A 19,030-nucleotide genomic window follows, 5' to 3' on the forward strand; every position below is an offset into this window, starting at 1 on the left:
ACCCAAATCTGTATATGTTAGTGATAAAAACCTCTTTAAAAATAACTTAAAAAAGAGGTTCTGATTTTGTATTCGGATTTTTTTTTTTTTTTTTACAAATGTCAAATACATTAATAATAGCAGGGTCATTTTTATTTTAACTTACTCTGTCGCGTTGGCTCTTAGGATGATTTTCACGTAATATTGTGTGTCATGTTTTAAATTATAATAGTTATGTGCTAGAACTTAAGTCAGTGCAGAGCATTCCTAAATAATCCCTCCCTTAGGAATTGTTTTGAAAGAAGTGAATTCCCAAACCTGTGTCAAGAACCAGTGATTAAAATGACTGTGAGACAAGTCTTTGAAAGGCTTCCTTGAGTCTAATCAATGGAGATAAATGATAGCCCATTTCCATGCTGCATAGAGTTGTTAGGGTTTATAAAGTTGTCCGTATATAAAAGTGCAGAAGCAGGAAAGTCTATGTAAAAGTTGCCTATAAAATTTCTAGTTTTCATTATTTGCACTATTTATCTTTGCACTTGATTTTTTGAAAGTTAAGACTAGTCACTTTCACTTTTGTTTCTAGTCTTTTCTAGTTTCTTACAGAATTATGTTTTCAATATCCCACCCAAAGCAAAACTTATATGCAATTAAATATTCTTTATAAGTCCAAGAACATATTTCTTAGTGTTAGGTATGTAGAACAAAAATTTGTTTTGATAAAATTTTTAATATGGGCCTTTATTTGCCAATAAAATCCTTTGTAAATGTGAGTTTTATTAAACTATTTGAATAAAGTGAAAGTTTAGGATAGAAAAATATATATATATGAAATGATGTCTTTGAGATCCAATTTCCAGCCTGAAATGGCATGGTTTTGGAGTGTTGATTTGTTTTCACTGAAGTCAATGAGATTTGAGGTTAGCTGGGTATTGGCTTATAAGAGCTGGAAGTGAAGTGGGTGGCAAGTGGCAGCTCCCTCTTTCATGTAGTTTTCCATAATACTCATGGAGTTTCCTCATGGTCTATGTGATATCTCTGGTATTGAAATAATTATATTAAATGAATATTCCTTTTTGGAATTCAAGGTTGACTCACTTTTTGATGGGGGGGAGGGTGGCAAGGGATAAGAGACTCTATTTTAACTAGAGACATTCTTATAACCTCAAGATTGTGCTCTAGAAAGAATAAGAACACAAAAAGTGTACCTGTGAACATATTTTTTGTCTTAGTGAGAATGTGCAGCAAGGTGTTCAGAATTGCAAAAAAAAATTTTTGACAGTTTTGTCAATAGAAAAGGAATGTGTTTTGGCTATACTTATTTTTTGTAAGTTATTTAATTATTTCATTTTATATTCCCTTTCCCATAGTCTTTTAGGCGCTTCATACTTAAAACCAACAAGTGAGAGGCCTCTTTTCAGATCTGGTTTATTTTTGGAATGCCTGAGTGTGTTTCTGGATGAGCGGTGGGGGGGGGGGGGCTGTTTTAGTTCTTGACATGCTCTTCTTGGCGTATTTTGCTATTTAGTCTGGATCTTATGTTTGCAAATTCTGTTGAAAATTCAGTGATGTATTTGAAATGAGAAAGTTTGACATAGTGTGAATGTTTGTGGCTGGACTCTATTGTAGAACCTTGTGACTCTGTTTTTAATTAGGTGGAATTTAATTAAATGGTAGAAAATCTATTGTTCAGATTTTAGATAAATTTTGAGAAATCTAATAGATAAATCTATTAGATAAACCTTGTGCCCGGTAGTTGTCTAAATGTGGACCAAATTTGGGAAATGAAGGTTGACAAATGGGTATTTGACTCTAGATAATCCTTTACTCAAATCATAAATTAAAGGCTTATATCATTAGAGTTGTCTTAGGTTTTATGTTGTCTTAGGTTGAATGTGGCTGATGATCAGCATCATATCTATGAATTTCCTTTGGGAAAAGAGAGAAATTCAGTCTCCAAGCCTTTTCTTGGAGTCTAAATTTACCATATGTGGAAATGAAAAAATTTTAGAGAGTAGCTTTGATTATTTTTAAATGACGTTAATCAGCTTAATTAATTATTTTTCCTAGTTTGAAGTACTTATTTCCCAATTATGAATAAAGGGAAAAGATCAACAATTTGGCCCCACCTTTTTTGAGGCCATTTTTAGTGTTTTGCCCCGATTTCCCAAACCTCGTATCAAATGAATTACGGGTATCCCTCTAAATCCCTGTAGCCCCTTTTTGGGGTCACAGATACCTTTGATAATCTGACAAAAGTGGTGGACCCTTCTCCCCAGAAAGAAAATGCGCATACACAGATAATTTTGCATAAAACCTCAGGGGCATCACACATCTTCTGAAACCCCAGTTAAGGATCTCTGCTCTAAGTAAAACTCTATAGAGAAATTTTTAATGCAATTAATGGATAAATTTAGGAACTAACTATTGGCTTGAAACATTTCAGATTGGAATTACTGTTACATGGTGGCCCCTACTAGCAATATGTGACATTGCAGCCAGCTTTGTAAGACATTATAACATCCAGACAGATGGGAAAAACGCAAAGTTCTGAGTTATTTTTAAGGAATCAGGGCATCTCTAGACATGGGAGCCACTCCTGGTTCAAGGCAGGGGTCAGGGTGCCTGACAGCTTCTAGCAGGGTAGAGTTTGATAAACCACAGTGCTCAGGATGCCAAGGGGTTAGCTATTATCTTAACCCCTTCCTCACCAAAAGATTTTAGTTTTTGCCTGTTTGGAGATAAGATGTCACTAGGGAAGAAAAAGATTTGCCTTACAACTTTGCTGGAACACATCCGTTTGGTGATGTCTGGGACACCGGTATTATTTTTTTGAGAAGGTGCATAAAACCAAAGTAAACTATTCTCTATGTAGAACATTATTTACTAGCAACATTTGTTTGGATGTTTGAGCTTTGACAATTTTTACCAGTATATATTGGTTTTATTTAAAGCTGGGAGTCCAGTTTATAAATAGAATAGTTGGTATATCTGCCCTTTCCCCCCTGTAAAGAATAGTTAAAAGGTTTACGCATACTTTTTCTTTTTCTCTCTTGATGCCATGGAGTAGGGTGGGTGGGATGGGGGGAGATCTTTGAGTCAACAACTGACAGAAATGTCTTCAAATTTAAAAATTGAGAATCAGCACCTTATTTAAGTCTAACTGTACACCATTTTAGTGCATGTTATTAGTTTTAATGATTTTTTGGTGCATGCCTTTGGGCTTATTCAAAAGTGTACAATAGGAAAGTATATGTATTTCCTTTCTTAGAAAGGAGATGTTTTTCTACTTTGCAACATGTGATTACAAAATCTTCCTCTGTGGGAAGATTAACCATGTATTGAACTACTGAAAAGTATATATTTTTAGATATACAGAAGGAATCTACATGGAGCAGCATTCAGACCTATATAGAAGTCATAGCATTCTGTATAGGACTAAAAAGGAAATAACATTAAACACTTAAACAGACTTTGTTGGGTAGAAATACCTTTAGATCTTGCATTGACTTCCACAAAGAAAATGCCGCAGAAGTTTGCTGAAAACTTTTGTCGTTTGAATTTTCTCTGTCAGTGTATTTAGCCCAAACAGAACAGCTTTGGGTTAACACATACATAAGAATCAAAAAAAAAAAACAAAAAAAAAAAAAACAAAGCTAACTAAATCAGTCTGGTTTGCCAGTCCGGCTTGACTGAAATAAGTGAACGAACCACGCGCAACATAAAAAACTGTCCAACTCCTCTGGGGTTTTGACAAAATAACCTTGGCTGATGTGGGAAGACACCCACTTTGATTTCTGACCTGACAGTGAAGATTCATGCTTGACATGATTTCAAACCTGACAGTGTCTGTTTAAGGAGCTATGGTACAGTTTGCTAATTCAATCCCAGATACCTGTTGATTACCTGTGAGATCTAGAGTCCAAAGTAGCCAGCAGCCGTATCCCTGAGTGCTCTGTGCCCATCAGATCTCTTAAAGTAAGCAGCATTGGGACAGGTCACAGCTCTGTGAGTGACCTCAGGTGCTGTGGACAGCCCCAGATTTCAAGAATTGGATCTGCTTTCTTGGGAGTCATCACTGAACTAACGTCCCACATGGTGTTACTTACTGTAGATGCTCTCTCATGGAGGAGGCCCAGAGCACACATCCTGATCGCTTGTGGTACTCAGAGAGGGGGTGCTAACTCTGATGCCCTGGCCAAATTCCAGTTTAGGGATGTGGGTCTTCTTGCCATTCTAATTGGAAATGTGCATCGCTTTCCATTTTCCCTGTTGATCTTGGTGCAAACTGCACAAGTCTATTTCTTTGCCCTGATCCCAAGTCTCTAAGATGCTGGTATGTATTATATGGGCCAAATTCATGCCTTCTCCTAATGCAGGAAAGTTGAGGAATGAGGGAGCTCAGTGTCAAAGTGCCCTGTGGTTGGAGGGGAAACTCTTAGGATGTTTTAGGGATGAAATTGGCCCTCTTTTTAGCATAAGTTGGGGAATGTGCACTGGCCGGAGGCTTCTAGCCATGAGGTGTGAACTGAAACCTATTTTCTCTCTTTTCTTATAGCATGTTGAGAAAAATCTGTTGGGTTTTTAGCAGTCAGGGAAGGCCGGAGTTCTGCAGCTTTAATCTGGGTAACTGAGGCTGGTTTGAGCAAGACTTTGGTTAATTAACTAGGTTCTCAGATGCCACAGACTCCGTGAAAAGTCACCATTATTTTCAATGGTTGTGATAGAATTTCCCCCAGTAGCCATTATTTTAAGGTTATATTGCGGAGTTGCTTTATTTGAGCTTTTTGTGTACACAATCCCAAACTGGAAGAAATAATAATTAAAAAAAGAGGAATCCTGCTGTGAAAGGTATATATTACTCTAGATTTTTCTTACTGTAAATATTGTAAGATTGTAATACTGTCGATATTTTATTAACCAACAAATGTTAATCTATGTGAATTCAGACTTATTTTAAATGTGCTTCTTATTTACTGTGTGTGGTCCCTGTTGCTGACAGTATTAAGTTATATTCTGATGTAAGATTAACTTTATTAAAGAATGTAAACATTAATGTTTCCTTATGGGAAAACAAATAAAGTATAAAGAAGACAATTCTTTTCATTAAAATATACTGTGTATTTACACTTGCTAGACCCAGCACCACTTACAAATTTAGTACACTGTTCAAAATTTTAGTTAACACAGCTGACACGGTTGTGCTCTGTTTGAAAGTCTAAGAGTAGATATTGTTGGAATATCAACAGTTTGTATTTGTCTGCTGTGAAAAATAATATTGAAATTTCTAATGGAGTTTGTAAAATTTTTATAGTAAAACATTTTAATGACAGTTTAAAAATTTATCTTCTCTGAAGGATGGTCAAAACAGTATCCTTTCAGAAATAGAATTGTTCTTTAATATCTTTCCAAAATGACTTTGGTTAAATGGACCAGATGTGTATTAAGTTAAAATTTAGGACAAAGTTGTCATATTCTTTGAGTTTACAAGTTAATCCTTATTGGAGACGTGCCAATTATACAGTAGAATATCATTAATTTGCACTGTTTGGGGACCCCATTAAGAATGCTGAATTTTGCCAATTAAGAAGTAAGCAAATGCAACTTAAAAAGTAAATTTGAGCATTCTGTATTAAATATGTGCAGTTATTATCACATGAAGAAGCGCAGTGTGTCGGGCTGTAATATAACCATACTTGCTGTCATGTTCTCCCATCTCAGTGCTGGGAACTCACCATGTGGAAACCAAGCAAATGTGTTGTGCATCAGCCGGCTTGAGTTTGTTCAATATCAAAGCTGAAACTAGCGAGGTCTGCTGTACTGCTTATTGAAGTATTGTGATTCTTTTAGGCATTGATTCTTACAAAATATATACTGTAACAGTATACTTTGTACAGATTTAAATTTTATTTGAAAAAATGAAATAAAGTAGGCAAAAAAATAAAGATGTTTATTTTTCATGTGACTATATAAACAGATCAGTCTTTTGTTTCAGTGCCTTTGTTGGGGGGGGGTTGGCGGTTACCGTTGCTCTTGGGTTTTGGCGGGGGAGGGGGGGAAGGGATAGATAAGAACCACTTTTAGGATTCGGTAGCAGGCGTATTGCCTGATCATCAGTTGGCTACAAGCATTAAATGTGCTCTCTCACACTGGAAGACTCTATTATTTTCTATTTTATTTTAAAACAAATGTATTTAGTTTTAAAGAGTTGATGTGAGTGGCTTCCCTATCTTGCTTCTTGAGTTCATTTTCTAAATTCTCTGATGGTGTGACCGTTAAGGAAGCCCTCCCAATTGAAGAGGAACTTTTCCCGTAGTTCATGCCCCTTTTCCAGGGAAGCCTTTTTGTTTTCTGTCCTTTTAAATTTGAAGTTGGTCGGGGGTAGTGGAAGGGTTACAAAAGAGTACGTAACAAAAGATGAAGAGAATCCTTTGCAGAAAATAGAGGTTGTGCCTTGAAAATAAGATTCTTCAAAACTGCTTTTCTAGCAAGTGGAGTGATAGACCGTGGATGCAGTTCCCGGTAAAAGTGTGGCCACAGAAGTGACCCTTCAGACTAGTTTTAATGGGACCTTCCCATAGAAGATTAGACTCTCTGACCGAAAAGAACTGTCCCAGTTTTGGCCTGTAACTCAAAAACCAGCAGAAGCTTCAGGGGTATGTTGCTTTCCTCAACCTTTAGAAGTGGAGTTGGAAGTTTTATTTGGGCTTTCTCCTCATTTCATCTTCTCTGATGCGTTCACTTACTTTCAGGCGGATGTGAGAAGGCTTAGAACAAGTAGTAGTTTGGGGGGTTTTTTCCTTGCTGAAATGGAGAGAGAACAGCAGACTAGCTGTTGAACCAGCTTCCACATCTGGCAACTCCAGTAAAAATCATACTAGAATACGACTTTGCCCTATGGAAACTTAGCAGAGTGCTGCTGTTTGGGGTAGGCCGGGTAGGTACACAGTAGCGCCGCTTTACTCTAGATTCAGCAGGGCCTCTGACTTGTGCGGCATTCGGGGGACAAGTGGGTATTTCCTGAGTAAGGGTCCAGATTCCCCTTCCTCCTCAAAGCAGGTTCCCGCAAACTCCTGGGTCCCTGCTCGAGACAAGGGTCCCTAGGAAAGGGAGATTGTGGCAGACACTCTGGCCATGATTGGCGGTAAGTATGAGGGAATTGAAAGCTAGAAGCCCCTCTTAACTTTCCTGTGGCCCGACATCTTTAAACGATTCCAAACGAGATGATGATTAAATATGCCCCGTGGGCATTGTGGAGAGCTGGCCGTGAGGGTCTCCTGCAGGGCCACGGGGGTGGGGGGGGCGAGGAGACATGCCCGACCTGGGATGGGCCCATGGGGACCGCTCAAGAAAGGGGCCCAGCGTGGTCAACAGAGCTCTCGGTGGTTTTGATTCAGCACTTTCTTTTCTAAAGAGTTACAATTGGCAGTCTCTTCCCACCCCCACCTCCAGTGGGTGCAAACTTTTATTTAACCATGTGTATGTCATTTACTTTGGCTCCTTTGCATGGTTTTTAGAAATCTCTTTGTTCCTGGTGCCAGTAACAATGTCTTTCTAAGTGGACCAGTCTTCTTGATTTGGAGTAGTGCGTTTTGGAAGAGGCTCTGGTCCTTCCGGATCAGAGGTACGAGAGATCTCTTTCTCAGTGTTGGGCTGCTGCTCACCTCAGGGCTAGCATGCATCACTACTGCTCTCACCTCAGCACCATTCCCCCCCCCCCACTTTTGGATCTTGAGGAAGAGGCACTTTTTTTTCTCTGAAAATGGGGATTCTCCGTTAATTTTGCAAATCTCCAGACTGTTTCCAATAACGTCTTTCCAAATTTCCTACCAATGTTGATTTTCATTTGTTTCGATTTGTTCAGATCAGGCCATTTGGCACTTAGGTTGACAGTGAGAAAATGTCACAAAACAGACTCACTGAAGATTGCAATGTTTAAAAAGAGCAGGATATCCGCCCCTCACAGCCAGCAGGGTTGGCCAGTTCACCCCACATCCTAGGAGTACCGACTCTCCCTGCATCACAGCGCAGACCTTCCCCAGGGAGCAGGAGCTTCTCTGTCAGCCTCCCCGGGAGGTTGGCAGCCTCTCCAACCTCGCTTGGCTTTCTCTTTCTGTCTCTGGCAGTGACACCAAGGGTGGGTCTGTACTGCCACCATCGTAATTGTTTCCAAGCCCACCACTTTTTTTTTTTTTTTAAAGAACTATGGTTGAATGCTTAAAATATGCAAGCTAAGTGTTTCATCTAGGTTATTTCTTTAAATCTTACTACCACCCTGTGAAACAGGCACTATTATCACCCCCATTTTACAGAAGAGGGAAACGAAGACACAGAGAGATTAAGTAACACACCCAGGGTCACACAGTCTGGAGTTAAGTCACAAGTCCTGGCTGATGCCAGAGCGCACCCTTGGTTTCAGTCACCCGAGCTCCTCCTCGCCCCCTAACTTGTAGGGTCTCCCTGACCTTGAGGGTGCCTCGCGTCAGGACGTATTTAGCTGGATGGCAAAGTCAGCGTTCCCCGCAGCAAAGGAAGCTGTCTCTGTACAGTGAGTGCAAAGGCACACTTCCTGCTCGGAGGGTTGATTCATGAATGAATCCACATTTTCATCCCCCCGCCCCTTTCACGGTGGAATGACTTACTCAGAGCCGGTCCCAGGAAAGCTGGCAAATGGCCCTTCCAGGCTCTCTCCACTGCTCTTGCTTAAACGAAGTACAGCGCTGAGGACGCTTCCTGCCTCTTCCTGTCCTCGCCGCAGGGACCAGGGACCTGATGACAGAGCTGTGTGGAGGAGGCCTTCGCCTCTGTCGGGTGGAGCTGTCCATTTCTTTCTTATTCCCAGCTTCTACCCCCCAACAGACACCCCATCTTCCTTACAGCAGACCTCCTCTGTGGGCCCATTCGGCTCCAAATAATAGGCTCAAAAGGATCAGAAGGTGGTCTCTGGGAGAGGATCTGGGTCTACCCAGATTCCCAGAACCTCACTATTCGCCAGGAATCGGCCCAGTAATTGGATCAGCCAGGGCCAGCCCTGGAGCTTCCAGCGCAGAGGTTTGCTCGGACTTTTCATGTTTCTCAAGGCCCTTTCCTCCATCCTCTAAAATGTGATTTCCCAGATGCTTCTGGACCTCTAAGGGAAGGCCCAGAGTCTGTCACTCTCCAGGGGCTTCTTCCAAAAATAAAGTATGAAATTCCTTGGTCCTTAGGGATGGTTTAGAGAGGGCTGTGGTATCCAGTAGATCTCTTGTCTGAAAAGGGAAGGGCATCATCCCTCGCTTTGTTTGTATCCTCTAAGGCAGAGATTCTCAAGGTGTGGCCCCTGGACCAAAGCATTAGCATCCCCTTGGAAATTGGTGGACATCAAACTCTTGGTCCACACTCCAGAGTGAACGGAATCAGAACCTGCAGGGACCCAGCACTCCCCGTTGTAACAAGCCCTCCAGTGGCTCTGACACACGTTGACGTGTGAGAAGCACTGCTCTCTTTGTCTCTTTTGGAGCTTGAGGATTGCGAACTGACGAACGCTTGGGACCCTCTCGCCTGTTCCGCAGACCTCCTGCTCTGGAACTGAGAGCTTGTCCATGCCTCTCGAGCTTCCACCCTCTCCACACCACCTTGGGGAAGGCTGGCCACATGCTCCCTGTTTGTTCTTTCATCCATGTCCTGTTGGTTGTCGCTGGCAGTGGGAGCCCTCACACCAGGGGGCGCAGGGCAAAGGCCTTGCTGCTCCCTGTTTGTGCTGCAGCAGTAGCCCTGTGGCCTCTAGACAGAAACCAAATGCTCAGGCATGGGGCACCAGGCCAGGCCTGGGCAAACAAAAAAGCAATTCCTTCTCCTGGAGCTGGGAGCTCTGTGTCAGAGCAGAGCTGCTAAAAACTGTGGCACTTCCCGTGACCGTCCTGGCTCGGGCACACTGACCGCAGCTCAAGCTTGGTCCGTGGCGAGTCCTGGTTATGCCTCTTGGCCAGCCCTGAATAATTAATTGTTGGTGGCACTCACAACTTGCACACGTATCCTGGTTCGGATGACCAATTCTATGGTCACCCTTTTTCTAACCTAACGTCCTGCCGTCCAGTCTCCCCACCGCAGCAGGCTCCTAAATATGGTTGCAAGGCCCCATCCGGCTCCGCAGCTTGCTGTCCCTCCTTTAACGTCTCTGAGGCCGCGCTGGTCATTGTCCCATGTCTCGCTTACCTGGAGCCCAGTGCCCCCTAAGGGTCTTTGACTCTGCTCTTGCCTCTGCCCGGAACGCGCTTCCCTACAAGTCCTCACCCACTGGCCCTTTTTCATAAACAGACCTCAGCTTTCGTGTTCTCACTTCGAGGGGGCCCCTCCCATCACTCCCCCTCACCGCTCTGTTTCAGCTTTCTTCCCAGCGCGTCTCGCTGTCCAAAACTATCTTCTCTGGCTTCGTCTCCAGTTGGGCTGCCTCTGCGAGGGCAGGTCTAAGGCATCCCCGGTGCCCAGGCAAGTCTGGCTCCCAGCAGCTAGGTACTCCGTAAACATTTCTTAGTGAAGCAGCTGAACTTGGGCGACGCTGGGAATCGCTGGGGCTGACGTCCTCATCCATGGTGGATGTTAGCCCTGCCATCCTGTTTTCTCTCGCCTCTGGCCACAGGCTGCACAGGGCAGGGACCCTGAATGTGAGCTGCTTTTTCTCTGTCTGCTGCCAGCCCTCCTTAGCTTCTGGCACCTCCCACCTCAGTTTGGCCCTCAGCATCTCCTCTCCCGAGGTATTTCATCTCCAGAGGAAGTTCTGGGGAAAGGGCATTAGCCTCAACAGATAGCCTAATACCCACTCTGCCCACAGCTGCCCTTCAAAGCACTGTTGGTTGAGGCTCTAGCCATCAGAATGCCCTCGGGGGACCGCCTGGCCACTCAGCATAGGCTGGGCAGCGTCCTTTGGGGCTTTTCCATTGATGAGTTGGGAACTCACTCTCCCTGGAATCTGCTAGTTAAGCCGTCCAGTCAGTGGGTTTGTGCCCTCTTTCCAAATGCCTCGGGCTAAGAGGCGGCTAGAGAAGTAGGGCTCCCGCAGAGCCCCGGCATCATGAGTGACATTTCATCACCTCCTGCCTGTGTTACTCTTTTCTCCTTGGCCCTGCCACCCGTCTTGAGAGTGGGAGTGATGACAGCTACACCCCATCTCCCCAGGAACTTTCCAGGACAGAAGTGAAAAAGAACAGCCCTCCTTCATTCTGAACCTGAGGAGCAAATGAGGCGCCTGAACTCAGCTGAATTTAAAATAAGTTTAGGCTCCGGGATGAATTTCGGGCTATGGAATATGGACTCCAATAGCAAAATCATACAGAGGTAGGCGCTAGAGATTGAGGCTTTCCAACCAGCCCCTCGTAGAGCGAGTCCTTGATGAGAACCAGACTGCTGCATGGTGGGCAGAGGACAGGGAAGGGGAAGCAGAGGCTAGGGGACCGGACCGTCGCTTTGGAGGATTTCCAAGGCATTTGCCTCAGTTCTGGCCTTTGGAGAAGGAGCATGGAGGTGGAGGTTAAAAATACTAGGTTTGAAATCAGGCCTAGATGCAGATTCAAACTCTGTCTCTCCCTGGCTTGGTGGCCTTCAGCCACTCTGCCTCACCTCTCCTGGTCTCGCTTTCCTCATCCGTAAATGCGTTAAGAGTACCTCCTGCATTTGATCCTTGGGAAGATTAAACGAAATCATTTTTGTGAAGAACTTGCAGCACAGAGGAGTGGTCAGTAAATGCTTTTGTCGTCATTATCCTCGTTGTTGTTGCAGCTGTTTGTAGAAAGGGAGACACATGGGGAACTTGAGTAGTTCCAGGAGCACGGCCTCCGACAGCCTCGGAGTCCCAGGTAGAGGAACCATGCAGAGAACAGATGTCTCTCTAGAGTGGTCAGCTCGTTGGCATTTAGCTGAAGGGAGGGGACTCCATTCTGACCCCTTCCCATTTCCGCTTCGATCCTACCTTCATGCCTGTCTCCGGCCAGCCCTCTTGCAGAGGGTCCGGTCTGTGGGAGGTTGTCACAGGCCTGGCTGTATTCTGGACCACGTTTATTTTCGGTTTGTCCCTTAGCATCTCTGTTCCAGGCCTGGCGTGTCTGCGGTTTTCTGGTGATGGTGGAAGAGAATGCTCTTTTGAAAAACAAAATGAGGTCTCCGTCTAGGGGCTCTGTGTTCTTCTGGCTAAAGGCAACAGCAGAGACTCTGCCATCTGCCATGGGTGCGGGATGACTAGAGGTCAATGCTAAATATTAATTCACCTGTTGGACATCTAAGATAGCAGTTAATCAGCCCTAGGGAACAGCTCTTGCATAAGAAAAGGAGAGACTTGCCTTTGGTAGAAATTCTTAAGCTGGGCTATTTTGCCCTTGGGGCGGGGGGTGGTGCGCTCTGTAAAGCTCCTGAAATTTTACGTAAGATTATACCTGTATGTGCAAAGTACATTTTTCTGAGAAGAGGATCCATCGTTTTCTTCCAAACTCCCAAGGGAAGTCACAGCCCAAATTGGTTCAGAATCGCTGGTCCAGATCTGAGAGTAGAAATAGAACCCTCCTCTAGGGGGTCTCTGAGAGGCTGCATCCTTCAGCCTGGCTGATCAGCAGGACTATTAATGAAAAGGGCCTGGAAGCAGGGTTGCTTAGGCTTCAAGGAGAGAGAGCTATTCTTTTTATTGGACCTGAGTTGACTGGTTGAAGCCTGGCCTAGCCATTGGGAAGCTGGCAATTTTGAGCTAGCTAAATATCCCCTATTTTCCCTGAATTTTGGTTACAGTATTATGAAACACTAAACTGCCATATTTTGTGCCACACAGGGGGACTGGTCCGGTGTCATCTCAGATGTGGGAGGCAGGGCTGGGTGGCTGTGTTCAGGGCGTGCTGGTATAGTGATGGCGGGGGTGGCACAGGGGTCTCCTTATGTTGTCCTCATTTGGATGCTGGTTACATTGTGGTACTCAGCTAGTTTTTGCGTTGTTGCCTTTCCTTTTGCAGACATTAAACATAAGCTCCCTAGTCTATTTTTTACTTTCCCCGAGACTAATGTCTTCTGTTTACACCCTGTGGAATCCTTTCTTGAGGGCCCGCTGCCTTGGTCTTAGCCTCCACTGTGCTTGTTTACTCCTTACCCCTCCCCCTACAAATCCTGAACAATCAATTGCTCCGAAAGTCATCTTGAGGCCTATGAGATTGTTTGATGGTCCTTGGAATGTGGTTTCATCATTGAGTCTATTCCCCAATTCTGGCCATTTCTCGTACTGTCCCCTGCTTTTCTCAATGCCTATCATTTCTTGCTATGGCTTCCTATTCATGTTTTAAAAAATAGCATCTGTCTCCCTGCTGAGACTTTTCCCCCTCCTCTGAGACACCAAGTCCGTGTGCTCAGCCCTGCTTATTGGATGGCATCAGAATTGGCTGTTTTTCTACCTGAATCAGGCAAATATGCTCTGAGCTTGGGGTCAGCTCACAAGTAGGAAATTTGGGCTGAGAGCAGCTGAACACCGTGCTTCCCTGGATCCCCCTGAGAGCAGAGCCTGATCCCTGTAAGGCGAGTTTGCTGATAAAAAAGCTCCATGAGACAGACAAGAGGTTCATTTTGCTTTGGGGGCTCCGAGTTGGCGTGTTCTTCAAACATGGAACAGAATCACGTCTCGAAGAGTGAGGCCTCTGATTTGGAGCTATCAGACCTATGTATAAGGCCACCCAGCCCACCCAAGAACACCGATACATCCATTCTCACTGCCATTGGGCGGGGGACGGGTAGGAGCCATCACCCCAGGACTGCCTTGAGCCCCACAGAGCTGAGGGGTCTCGCAGAGGTATTAAAGCCCACAGAGGGCAACATTCTCTGCACATGCTCTTCCAAAAGGCTCTCTGCAGGGAAAATGGGATCATGGGAGAAGCAGCCTGAGCCTCATCCCCTCTGCGAAAGATGGATCTACGAGGCCCCATAGTCAGCCCTTCCTCCTGCTCCTCCTCCAGGGCCAGAAGGACTGTTTCTGCTCCTTCCGTCTTGCTTCACTGCTCTTCTCCTGAATCCTGCTCCACTGAAGCCATGCGTGTTAAGCCGGCTCTGAGTAACTCCGGCTTGTCTCTTGATTGTAGGGCTCTGAGGATGGTAACAATGGGAAGCCGCCACCCTGTGGTGTTTAATTGCTTCCTCCTGAACCCTGACTTCTATGAAGGAATCGCGAGGGAAAGGAAAGGCCTCCAGGGCCATCTGGTCTCACAGGCTGCTCCCAGGCAGAATGCGCCACCTCTCAGGCCAGGCCAACCAGTCCTTTTAACCTTATAATGGTTCCTGGGGTGATAGAGAGCCTTTTAATCCATCAGAAATTTATTTTCATATATGGTGTGAGTTAGGGATCTGACTTTTTTTTTTTTTTTTTTGGCAGAGGGTCACATCCAGAATTATTTATTCTGTAGGCCATCCTCTCCCCAGTGACTTGAAATACTCTTCTCATATTCGAAAGCCCCATAAATACATGTGGCCATTTTGGGATTCTCTATTCAGTTGCATTGAACTTTTTATATTCCTGGTACAGTAGACCATTTTAGTAGTGGTAGCTTTTGAGTGTGACTTGATACACTGTATTTTTCTCCTTTTTTTCCTTAAAAATTGTTTCGTTTATTCTCATATAGTTTTTCTTTCCAGATGTGCTTTCCAATCAACTTGTCAAGTTTCATTTAACAAGTCCTGTTAGGATTTTGGTTGGGATTTTATGAATGAAGTTGGGAGTGAGTTGCTATGTTTACCATATTGAGTCTTCTCATCCAGAAAGAGACTGTCTCAGCTGTGCTCTTCAGGGCCTGCAGGGGAGACCTCCTCTCTTCTCCGGACCCCTCTAGGCCCTCAGTGTCCATTGGCTGGTGCCCTGAGCCACCAGCGCCTTGTGTCTCAGTGTCCTGCGATCCCCACACACTCATTCCCTGGTCCCACTCAGGTGGATGAAGCAGTTGAGTATTTGCTTTTGGTCAGGAGCACCAAGCTTTATCCTTCCAAGACCCAGAAGAACTTCCGGGGAATTGTCCCCTCTCTTCTATCCCCTGCCTCTACATCCCCTTCCTAGAATCCTCTTCCCACCCTGCTCCCTCAGGAATTACATGATTTCAAATCTAGAACAGGGCAGCTTCATGTTTTCCTTAGTCCCCATTTCCTTGAGGATCTGAACCCACAGCCCCTCATTTTGGCCTTCTCCCTTGTCGCGTTGTTCCACGTAATTTCCAAACTTCATCCAGGCGGGATGATAGCTTGGAAGGAGAGCTCCCAGGTATTCAAGGGAATAGCAGCGTTAGTGATTCTGCACCAGCTGTCAAAGCAAGAGCTTATTACCCCAGACGTACCAGCCGGTACCAGCCTGTGACTCTGCTCACCAGCCTCGACTTCACAGCGTCTAGGAATCCCCAGCCATGTTTGCGTCCCGATTTCTGTCATGAGCAGCAGCCTCCAGAGGCAGGGTGTTAGATCTGGCTGAACACCAGAGGCCTAGGGATGAAGCAAGAGGCTTTAGCCCTTCTGCTCCCATCTTTTTCAGGAATAACAGTATCCAGCTGTTTCGTCCCCAGTGTGAAAGCCAAAAAGGCCAGAACTAAAACTGAGGGCGCTCTCAGACCTGGTGTGGCAGCCAGGAAGTAAGACAACAGGAACCTGGTCAGGGTCTAGGTCCCCCCCCCCCCCCCGCCCGAAAAGCTGAATGTGCTTTAAGGCAGGTACAATGGCAACACAAAGACATAGGCAGTTTCTTCAAAGCATTTGTGTGTCCACCTGGGTACCCGGAAAGGCCACACAATCCTGACACCCACACATTTTGCCCAGCCATGCTCCTCTTCTGTTTCTGCATCCATTTGGCTGTCTCTGCATCACGTCCTCCTGCTTTCACGCCCCTTTGGGCCAGGTCAGCACAAGTTACCACTAAAATATCTCCTGCGGCCTTGACAGATCTTCACCTGCTACTTATCCAGGGGATAAGATTTCAGGGTATACAGATTATGGAATTTGTTACAGTAATTGGAAGGTGACTCCAGCATAAGACTATTAGAGGAAATGATTCCTAGAGATTTGCGTTTCAAAGGACATGATGAGCCATTCCAGCACAGTGAACCAATTTCGGGGACAGGAAATCTGCCACAGTGGCTGAAAAGTTCTGGTAACACAAGGAGAGCTCCAGCTTCTGATTCCTCGAGATCTTGCTTCCAAACACAACATGCTACAAAAGAATTTTCCCTGGCCATCTCCCACCCCACCCCTCAAGTTGCTCAAGGCCCAGCCAGCCACCCAGTTTCTCGTGTCTAAGTCTGAAATCAGAGTCTCACGCAGGGAGAGGGATTGTCACAAGTAATTGCAACATCCCACAAGAATTTGCTTGGGAGTTAAAAGGAGCCAGACCTGGGCTTTCTCCAAAGCTCGCAAGTCTGAGCTTCCTGAGAACCACGTTTGATTTGTTCCAAAGCCTTGAACGTAAAGGTTTGTCTTGGGCCTGCCTGGCAGTTCTGGGGCACTCTGCAGGGCTCCTGGGGCCCACCACGGGGACCTGTGCGGCTTTCCCTAGGAGAGGACAGTGTGGAGGACTGCCTGCTGTGAACCACAGGTCCCCAGAGTTGGCCTTCATCTTCGGAGCTCTGCTTGGAATGCTATCCCGGGGGAGAAGGGGCGAGGGCTCTGAGGGGCAGAGGCTCCTATGTGGCTGCAGAAAGGGCCGTGGCGGGGAGCGGAGGGGCAGAGGCGTCCTGCCACACCGCCACAGGCTTTCTCAGCGACCTCTGGACTTGTTCTGGCCCGGCCCTCGTCCATACCTTGTCGAATGTTATTCTTACCTGTGAACTTCATGACAGTGTTTTGAGACGATGTTCTTTCTTTTTCGATATAGAAAGCAGTCACCTTCAAAGTGACAGCTGAGGGCTCAAACCCAGTAGCTACTCCAGTTACATCTTGAGACAGACCAGCCCTGCTGGGGATGCAGTTGGTCCTTATCAACCAGATAGAGTCGCCATCGTCATCGTCATTGTCATCCTTGACAACTTCCTCCCTCCTGAGCCCTTGCTCTGTGTGCAGCCCCCGTGCGACAGAGTAGGGCCAGGCCTGGTGAGGTTAAGTGGCCCGCCCCAGGTCTCCCAATGGGTCCAAGGGGGAGCTGGCCCTCCAGAGGGCCTGGAGCATGGCCATGGCTCTTTTTCTTCGGGAGGAAACAGCCTGGCAAGGCTGAACCTGCCAGGCGCGGCGGGGAGGAGCTTTCAGAACATGGCCTTCCTGGGCCCTGGGTCTCCTCCAGCTGATGCAGCATCATAGGACCTGGCAACTCAGGGATGAGGATGGAGTGAGAGCAGAGGGCCAAGGCCCGGCAGCTGGGTCCTGTTTCCTAGAGACCTCTCATGTCCTTGCGGGCACGCAGGGCCCAGTGTGCGTGTGAACCCTGCCTCCCTGCTCTCGGTGGCCCAAGACTTGAGGGGGAGGCTTTCCCCAGGAGGGGCTGGTCCTCAGCCCTGCCACTCTGGCCTTAGCTTCAAAGATGCAGAGAGAACCGGAGCGGGCCAAGGTCGATTGCTACTTGAAGGCCAGCGGTCCTCCTGTCCCTCAGCCCAATTTCCCTTCGGTACAGCCTCATGTCGCTCTGTCCCCTCTGCTGATTTACATGGCAGGTTTATTTAATTAGCCAGAGGTGAGTCAAAGTGCAGCTTGTCCTCAGAGTTAATTAATATTTACTGAGCCACCGCACAGTGAGTGACGCCAAGACTGGACTGTGTCCTCTGTATCAGCGAAGGGAACAAACTTCAACCCCTTGTGCCTGGCTGGGACTGGGAACCAGAACCCATCGAAGAGCAGGGATGATGGGGCCTCTGGCTATTGTGAGGCGCACATGAGGCCGTGCACGTCACATGTTTGCCCAGGTGCCCAGCACACAGTAGGGACTTTGTTATTGACAGCCGTGTTTGTAAAGTTTAAAAATGAGAGGTAGGGAAGGGTGGCTGGGAGCCCACGTTTACCTCTGGGCATGTTCATTCCCAGGTAGGGAGAGAGAGGTGATGCTGGCGGCGCAGCAGGCGCGCCAGCCCGCAGGCCCACCGCTACAGGCCGCATCCACAAAGGGGCTGCTGCCCCGCTTTCCGCAGGCCCCTTGGATGGGGCGGGGGGGCGGCTGGCCCCAGCAGAGTTCCGGCAGAGCTTGAGGAGATGGACACTCTCCTTTAGCTCTGGTCTGATGGCAGAGGGAAGGCAGTCTGGCCTGGGGAAAGGACCACTGCTGACCCAGCAGGCCCTGCTGGGCCAGGAGGCTCCCCCCTCCCCTCCCCGTCTCTGCACACCCCAGAACCCCACTCCATTCTCACCCCAGAAGACTTTCAACTCTGGCTTTTCTTTCAAATGGCGCTTCCTTGGGCCCTGCCTTGGTGCCCTGATGGAGCCATCCCAAAGGCAGGGTTTGGTGACAGTGCTCGTCCTCTCCCCCGCCTCCTCCAGGGCTGCCAGGCCTGACGAGCATCTCACAGCCTGCCTGGTCTGACTGCTGGGCTGCAGGCAAGTCCCACTGCCCCAAGCTCCCTTTGCTGTTGGTGGCTCGGACAGCCCGCCCCTCCCTCTCCCACCTCATCATCTGGGAAGGCTCAGCCCTCCTCATGGAAAGGCTGGTAGAGCCAGTGCCCAGGTGTGGGGGCTTTTCTGGCCGTCTGCCAGGCTTGACCCTGGGATCCCATGAGCACCTGCCCCAGACTCAGGTTGAGAGGTTCCCAAGGAGCAGTGCCAGGCATGGAGAGGCCTTTCTGGATGCCAAGGCCAAGTGGGCAGACATGCTACTGAGACAAGACCCAATGGCTGTCTCCAGTGCCAGAAAGATAACTTTTCTAAGTCAAAGACTGAGGCGAGATACCAGCAGCTCTAAGACCTAGACAGATTTGGGCAGGGGGACACACTGAGGCTTTGACGCTTCAACCTGAGTTTGCCACATCTTCTGCACAAAGCCAGAGGCTGGGTAGGAAAGGGTCTTTCCAGTTACCTGAGATGATTTTGGTAAAGAAAATGGAATGAGCGGAGGGCCGAAACTGACCAGCCAGCCAGTCAACTCCCGCCAGCTGGGGGGGTGGGGGGT

The 19,030-nt window shown here is 46.9% G+C and overlaps 1 protein-coding gene across 1 annotated transcript; it reads left to right on the forward strand.

Annotated features, from left to right (window-relative positions):
• The first annotated feature begins 5,468 nt into the window (after positions 1–5,468).
• On the forward strand, positions 5,469–5,953 carry IGIP (IgA inducing protein). Its single transcript, XM_005661731.2, has one exon. The coding sequence runs from the start codon at positions 5,618–5,620 to the stop codon at positions 5,777–5,779; it is 162 nt and encodes a 53-aa protein (XP_005661788.1). The 5' UTR covers positions 5,469–5,617; the 3' UTR covers positions 5,780–5,953.
• The last annotated feature ends 13,077 nt before the right edge of the window (positions 5,954–19,030 follow it).

The sequence above is a fragment of the Sus scrofa genome, chromosome 2 (genome assembly GCF_054392235.1).
Source record: "Sus scrofa isolate SSC_HxYL_T2T_F1_AM1 chromosome 2, Sscrofa_HxYL_maternal_Yorkshire_Landrace_v2.0, whole genome shotgun sequence".
NCBI classification, from domain to species: Eukaryota; Metazoa; Chordata; class Mammalia; order Artiodactyla; family Suidae; genus Sus; species Sus scrofa.

Excerpts from the sequence above, each read along its gene's own strand:
- IGIP (XM_005661731.2), top strand. The coding sequence starts at position 5,618 with ATGTGCAGTTATTATCACATGAAGAAGCGCAGTGTGTCGGGCTGTAAT.